Source organism: Bos javanicus, chromosome 3 (genome assembly GCF_032452875.1).
Source record: "Bos javanicus breed banteng chromosome 3, ARS-OSU_banteng_1.0, whole genome shotgun sequence".
Lineage (NCBI taxonomy): Eukaryota > Metazoa > Chordata > Mammalia > Artiodactyla > Bovidae > Bos > Bos javanicus.
The window spans coordinates 16989992-16997500 of record NC_083870.1 but is presented as its reverse complement, the minus strand read 5'-3'; the positions used below and the strand labels follow the sequence as shown (position 1 = coordinate 16997500).

The 7509-nt window shown below is 51.6% G+C and overlaps 1 protein-coding gene across 1 annotated transcript; it reads right to left on the bottom strand.

Annotated features, from left to right (window-relative positions):
* Positions 1-5536: 5536 nt before the first annotated feature.
* LOC133245088 (uncharacterized) lies at positions 5537-7509 on the bottom strand. The gene is made up of 5 exons (XM_061412990.1): positions 7440-7509; positions 6887-7113; positions 6406-6521; positions 6128-6285; positions 5537-5769 (listed from the first exon to the last, which is right to left on the bottom strand). The coding sequence occupies exons 1-5, from the start codon at positions 7507-7509 to the stop codon at positions 5633-5635; spliced, it is 708 nt and encodes a 235-aa protein (XP_061268974.1). The 3' UTR covers positions 5537-5632.

Here is a 7509-nt window from a genome sequence, read left to right as displayed (position 1 = left end):
ACTAGAGTGGGTAGCCATTCTCTTCCAGAGGATCTTCCCAACCCAAGGATCAAACCCGAGTCTCCTGTATTGCAGGCAAATTCTTTATGGTCTGAGCCCACCAGGGGAGCCCTTTATTCCTGGGACCCTTTCTTAAAAGGAAACATTATGGAGGAGACTGGTCTATGAAAAATACCAAAAATAGGGCTTCCCAGGTGGCTCAATGGGTAAAGAATCTGCCTGCAATGCAGGAGACACAGGACATGTGGATTCAATCCCTGGGTTGGGAAAATCCCCTAGAGAAGAAAACGGCAACCCACTCCAGTATTCTTGCCTGGAGAATCCCATGGACAGAGGAGCCTGGCGGGCTACAGTCCATATGACTGCAAAGAGTCGGACACGACTGAGCGACTGAGCGCACAGCACTGGCTGAAATGGTAAGTGGTCAGAGCTGCACCATGAGAATCACCCCACCATGGGCCAGCCCCTAAACCACCTTTGAGAACCCACAAGAGCTCTTGTAGTTCAAAATCCACTAGATCCGATCAGACTAGCTAAAACTTTTTAAAATGATACTGCCTAAGGCTGTCCAGGATGCTGAATCATTTGCCACTAGCGGGAAGTGGGAACTGTTACTGTCATTTTGAAAAGTAATATAGTAATAGCTATTTAAATTAAATATGTATCACCCCTTTAACCCAGCAATTTCACTGCTGAGATTCTGTACTAAATAAATAAAACCATCAGTTCTTGAAAATGTGTATACAGAGATGTTTATTCATCAATATTATTATTGTTTATAGTGAAAAAAATTGGGGGTAGGAAATGCCCACCACTAGGGAAATAGGAAATAGGAAGCAGCAAGCACCACGTGGTGCCTCTGTACTATGGAATAATATACAGCCATTAAAAAGAAGGATTTAGACCTCTACAGGTTGACTCGAAAGGATTTTCATGATATATTGATAAATGGAGAAAAATAAAATGAGAAAAACATATACAGATCATGATGCTATTTTTATAATGCAATTATACAAAACATCTCTTATATATGGGACTGCATCTATACATAGTAATACGGTCATAAACAAGCTATGGAATAATGCATTCTAGTTTTTTAGCATTAGTTGTTTGAGTGCGAGAAAATAAAACTTCAGTGAATATCTCAGTTCCCCAGCACTAGCCCTAGCCTCCTGGTGTTGCAAAAAGCAGGACCCCTTCCAGGGCCTAAAAGTGGGCTCTTGTCTAACACTCAGAACTGAATTGTCCAAGGAGACACATGTGCTGACAAAGCAAGAGATTTTATTGGGAAGGGGCGCCCAGGCGGACAGCGGTAGGGCCAGGGAACCCAGAAGGACTGCTCTGCCATGTGGCTCTCAGTCTCGGGTTTTATAGTGTTGAGATTAGTTTTGGGGTTGTCTTTAGCTAATCATTCTGACTCAGAGTCCTTGCTGGTGGTGCACGCCTTGTTCAGCCAAGATGAATGCCATCAAGGATTCTGGCAGGTGGTCGTTCCAGTCAGTGTGCTTCCCCCAACACTGGGACTCTTCACATACCTTGAGAATTACATTTGCAGGCATTCTGTACTAAATTGTTTTGCTCCACAGCTTCCCTGGTTGCCCAGATGATAAAGAATCTGCCCACAATGCAGGAGACCTGGGTTCGATCCCTGGGCTGGGAAGATCCCCTGGAGTAGGAAATAGCAACCCATTCCAGTATACTTGCCTGGAGAATTCCATGGACAGAGGAGCCTGGCCAGGCTACAGTCCATGGGGTCACAAAGAGTCGGACACGACTGAGCAACTAACACTTCCACTTTTCTTTCACTTGTCTCCCGAGTCAAATGCTTACTGTCTGTGGTAGGTCCCAAGGTTAAGCTCCAAGGAGATCAAGAAAACAAAGCTATCTATCTAGGTATTTATACTTCAAAAGAGATGAAGACTCGGAATTTAGAGATCTCTAGGATCTAAAAACTGGAGACTCCTGGAGCTATCTTCTTCCTAGAGAAATTTTATTTACATTCCAAAGGGTGGTGTTAGGATTCAGGCCAGTGACATTCCCAAGGAGATGATTCCAGAAGAAGAGAAAAGGTTCCCTTTCCCTCCTTACAAGTAGTGAAAAATCATCTTTCCTTGTCACTGGTCTTTGAATGTCTGGTCTTGAATGGGACCCAGCCCAGGATAAGATCCATGCCAAGGCAACTCACTGATTATTTCTATAAATCATTTGGTACACTCTCAATACGTAATGAAAACATTTAAGAGAAAAACATGAAAAAGAAATAGCCAAAATATGTCATGATGCGATAAGCACCGATGAACTGGCAAAGAGATTGGAGAGGCCCCAGTTCTGAACTGAAGTTTGCCCAGGGTGGAGGCACTTACTCCTTTACTGGTCTTTTCACTTGTCAAACAAGGTTAATAATTAATACCACCCGTGAATCTTCTGAGCACCACAAAAGACAATGGATAAGAAAGTGCCTTGTAAAACTAAACGCACTATACAAATGTACAGCGGCTTTATTCTCCACTGTACTGGATACGCTTGGCAGAGAACAGAGAGTTACAGAGTGTGACTCAGTCCTAAACTCCTTTGATTGGGGCCCGCCCCAGCTTACAGACGTGGGCTGTGATGTTGCTGTTTCAGCTTCCTGGGAGTCAGGCTGACTAGGTTGTAGGATTAATGCCTGTTTATATACCGCAAGGGAAAAGGGAGCCTCATCAAGGGGCATGGGGGAACACACGGCCACTTCCACCAGAGGCCTGGATCAGCCTCAGCAAAGAGACAAGGTGTGAAGCCCCCAGATCACATCTGAACATTTCCTTCTTCTCTAAGCCCAGACCCCTGTTCCACAGCGTGAGTTAAAGGCTTCACATCCAACCTTACATCAGTTAGAAGCAAATGCAATAAAACATGACCAGTCTGTGCCTCCCCTCCACACCCAATCCCAGCCTCTGAGTAGACCACCCGCCAAATTTCATTGTAAATGCTGTCACCTCCCACTGCCCCCCACAAAAAAAACTTAAAAACCGTAACTTCAAAGCAAACAGAAGATTTGCTATTTGTTTGCGGTTTTATTTTTAAATCTATGTTCCTGTTCCCCGCCACTACTATGGAAAGACAGCTGATAAAGGACACATCTGTTAAAATGCAGGTGAACCGTGCCTGTTTCTTGATTTCCTTCGGCCTCACGGCCTGCCCACCCACCAGAGCTCCCTGAAGATGCAGGGCTGAAGGCCTTGTCTGAGTAGCCCCTCCCCCTGCAGTGGGTCTTCACCCGCTGAAATGACCCCTCCTCCCTCTTTGTATGAAAGTCTTCTTGGCCCTGAAATTGAGCGAGGGGAAGGGAAGGGTTCAGATCCTATTTGTCTTTGAAAACCGCCTTCCTTTCTTTGACTTGCTGGTGGCAGGCGTGTCTTAGCTGAAGCTGAATTGCTTATTTGAGGGCTAAGTTAGGTTTGTGTTTGTTCAACCTCTAAGCCATGCCTGACTCTGCAACGTCACGGACTGCAGCACACCAGGCTCCTCTGTCCTCCACTGTCTCCCAGAGTTTGCTCAAACTCGCCTGTTGAGTTGGTGACACTATCTAACCATCTCATCCTCTGCTGCCCCCTTCTCCTTTTGCCTTCGGTCTTTCCCAGCATCAGGGTCTTTCTCAAGGAGTCGGCTCTTCACGTCAGGTGGCCAAAGTACTGAAGCTTCAGCTTCAGCAACTGTCCTTCCAGTGAACATTCAGGGTGAATTTCCTTTAAGACTGACTTGTCTGATCTTGTTGTCCAAAGGTTAGGTGCCAGGAGCCAAAAGATCACCTGGCTGACGTTCCCTGAGCGCCAAGTGGCATGTCCTTCTTCCCTGGAAGGACTCCACGACCATCGGCCCCTCCCCAGGGGCTGGAGAAAGCCAACCCCGCCGGTCTGCAGCGTCCTGCTCTCTGCCCACAAGAGGGCGCTGGCTCCACGCCCCAATATGCTGGCCTCTGGGGTTCTGGGAAGGTACCTTTCCAGGTGGTGTTGGGTGCAACCAAGGCCGAGCAGCCTGGGACCGCAGGCCCTGGGTCCCTTCCTGGTTCCCAGCTGTGCCAGTCACTACACCCTGCAGGGAAGGAGAGGCCACTAGAGAAGGAGGGACACCAAAAGGTAAGGCTTCCAGTCCTCTTGAGACTGTCCACTCATCCCCACCCCAAGGAGGAAGAAGACAATGCTGCAAACCTGGGCCCCAGGGAAGCGCGGAGGTAAGAGGAAAAGGAGGATATGGTCTCCCTTTGAGGTCCCCAGAGCCTACAGAGGAACTTGCCTGGCCCCACCAGGCCTGGAGGGGACAGACTATGACAACTGCCCCATCACCCTGAGACACAATTTACCCCCTTGCCCCACCCTCACCCGCCACGTGAAAACACTAATGCAAACAATGAACTCAGGCAATAATTCAGACAGTTACTCACCTTCCCTGATGGGGGCTGAGAATGAGGCTTGGCTCTGACGGAATAAGTGGGGTGATTCATTCTGCTAAGGCTGTAGGGATTGGCTGGATCAATATTGATAGAAAAGCTTGAAGCCGTGGTTGCCCAGCCCTGGGATCCCCACCCCATCCTGGGGACCCCCCACCCCACCCCTTTCACGAACACCCCATGATTCACATATTCACACAGCTACCAGCTTCTCAGACCACCACCCCTAGTACAAATTACCCTGCCCCCTGAATGCATGGACACACTCCTAAAGCGTGCTTCCCAACTTCGACCACCCAGGGCATAGGCAGCAGAACGGAACTCAAGCATCCAGTGTCCTGTCCGTCTGTGGTGGTCTCAACAGAGTGACAAACACTCCCTGACCAGGCGCTGGGCATGTCCATGGCACCTTCTCTGCCCCCACTTCACTGTGGTGAGACGTGGGCCAGCCCCGCCCCCCAGCGCTTCTGGCCCTTCCACTCTGGCCATACCCAGAGCAAAACTAAGTCTTCATCATCAGGGACCTTGCTAGGACTATCTCTGCTCCACTCTGGACTCAACACAGCCTTACTCAAGCACCATTTCCTCCAAGCCCACCCCAGAACCCACTCTACTGGGGACCACTTGTGTGTGTGCATGCTAAGTCACTTCAGTTGTGTTCAGCTCTTTGCAATTCCATGGACTGTAGCCCGCCAGGCTCCTCTGTCCATGGGAGTCTCCAGGCAAGAGTACTGGAGTGGGTTGTCATGCCCTCCTCCAGAGGATCTTCCTGACGCAGGGATCAAACCCCCATCTCTCATGTCTCCTGCATTGGCAGGCAGTTCTTTACCACTAGTACCACCTGGGAAGCCTGGGGACCACTTGAGCCTTTCCTTAAGATGGCTTCACCCAGAGTGGACATCTTTTCTGATTCACATAAAAGCCAACTTGTGAGCTCACAGCCACTCTGTTAGGGTACATCCACCATCTTGTGAGCCTTCCCACCAGTTTTCCTGGCCTGGTGAGTCACTGAGTCACTCCCAGAGGTAACTGTGAGAAAACCTTCTGATGGTTGATGCAGCATCAAGCAGAGGAGGAGACAGAAATCACTGGGAAGCCAGGACACAGGGGTAGATTTAACCAAAAAATAATAATAAATTTATTGTACAATTACCACCATTAGACAGACAGACCAAATAGAGGGCGTCTCCACCTCCCAATTTATTTTCAGTCCTGGAGAAGTTCATTGTAGATCATAGCCAAGGCCCCCAGGAAGGTGACATATTCTTGGAAGTTCACCACCTGGTCCTTGTTCTGGTCCAGTTCGTCCATTAGCTCTGCGATTTCCGCATCCTGCATCTTTTAATGTGTCAGAATGGGAAAGCCAGACTCAATGGTGATGAGACCTTGAGTTCTCTGCATTTCCCCCTCCCAGGCAGCCCTCTCTCATACAAGTGTCTCTGTTCTCACTTGTCATCAAAGATCCAGTTCCACCTTGGGTTCACTTGGCTTTACCCCTCCTCTGTTCCTCACTCAAAGGGAAGGAATTCCAGGCTGAGTAGCCCCAGCCCCACAGAGTGTGAACCAATGGTAAGGCATGTGGTCTAGGGCCCTGGAATGTGGACAGGGGTGAGTCAGATGCACCTGGCACCCCGCCCTCTCCCAGTCCTGCTGCTAAAGAGTGGGAGGTGGGGAGAGGGGGCCTGGGAGGCTCACTCATCTCCCCAAGGGTGAGCTCCTTCTGCACAAGCTCTTTCAGCTCCTTCTTGCTCAGGGTGTTCTTGAGGCCCTCACGGCCGGAGTACTTGTGGCAGATGGCCACCAGGAGGCTAATGGCCTGATCCAGGGGGGGTCCCCATAGCTGAAGACTGGGCTCAGAGCTGCAGGCAGCAGCGGGACAGGTCAGCAGCCTGGGCAGCAAGGCCTTCTCACTCACCCACACGCTTCAAGACCACTGTCAAGCAACCCCTTCAACTCCCTTTGACTAGGGTGAGGTGAACCTTGGTGGAGAAAGGAGAAAGCCGGGGGCTGGAAGGGGAGGGGGAGGGCAGACTCTAGGGCCAAGAGATGCGTGCCCTGCAGAGAAGGGAACCAGAGCAGAGGTGGTTCGAGGATCCTAAGGAATAAACAGGACCACAGTTGAGAACTCTCCTCTAGGGGTTCCAAGAAAGTTGGGGAGTATGTTGGGAGTGTGGGATGGAGGCTGCACACCCAGCCGCCCCCCCCCCCCCCACACACACACACACACGCACACATCCTCACAGGACCACATACCATGCCACTGACACACCCCACGCCCGGGACACACCCTCCTGCAGCCTCCCAGGCCCGCTGTGGGGAGCTGCCCCATAGGACGCCTTAGCCCGGGGCCAGCCTGACAGGGCCTGCCTCTCCCCGCCACCGGCCTACTCTGAATGCGAGCGGACCAACCCCGGAGCTCCGCCCCAGAAGGACCGGGGCCGCCCTGGTGAGAGAACTCACCGCCGGTTGCAGCGAAAGGAGAAGGGAGCGACCGAGCGGAAGGCTAAGCGGTCGGCCAGCCCGCCTTATAGTGGCGCGGCCGGGAAGCCGGTCAGCGAAGGCGCCCCCGCCGCGCACGTCCCGCCCCAGGCCCCACCCTGCCGGCTCTTTACGCAGCACCCCGGCCGAGCTTTGCACGTCCCCTGCCCCGGGGGCTTTTCGGGGCTCCGTGGGGTGGGTGTGAGGGGCTTAAGGAAGACCTGCACTCCCTCCTAATTTCCAAAACTCAGTTTGTCCCCCGTGTCGTGATGTGACAGGGCAAGGGGAGGAGGCGGAGAACCGGGCAGGGACTGTGTGTGTGTGTGTGTGTGTGTCTGTCTGTCTGTCTGTCTGTCTGTGTAGAAGTAAGGGGGTAGCGATGCAGGGAAAACCCTCGATGAAGGACAGAATTGACAGGGCATCTGGAACAGCCATCCCACTAGGGAAAATAAATTCCTGCCACCACCAACCCCTCCCTTCCCGCACCCCACCCCCTCCCTTCCCGCACCCCACCCCCTCCCTTCCCCCACCCCACCCCCCTCCGGAATTCCACTCGGAACCTCTTGCCCTTTAAAGTGCACGCACACCCGGGCGAGCGGAGCCAT

Excerpts from the sequence above, each read along its gene's own strand:
- LOC133245088 (XM_061412990.1), bottom strand. The coding sequence starts at position 7,509 with ATGGCTCCGCTCGCCCGGGTGTGCGTGCACTTTAAAGGGCAAGAGGTT. Across the intron at positions 6,522-6,886 it reads TCCTTTCGCTGCAACCGGCG|GATCCTCGAACCACCTCTGC; the intron begins GTGAGTTCTCTC and ends TTTATTCCTTAG. Across the intron at positions 6,286-6,405 it reads TTTCTCCTTTCTCCACCAAG|CTCTGAGCCCAGTCTTCAGC; the intron begins GTTCACCTCACC and ends TGCTGCCTGCAG.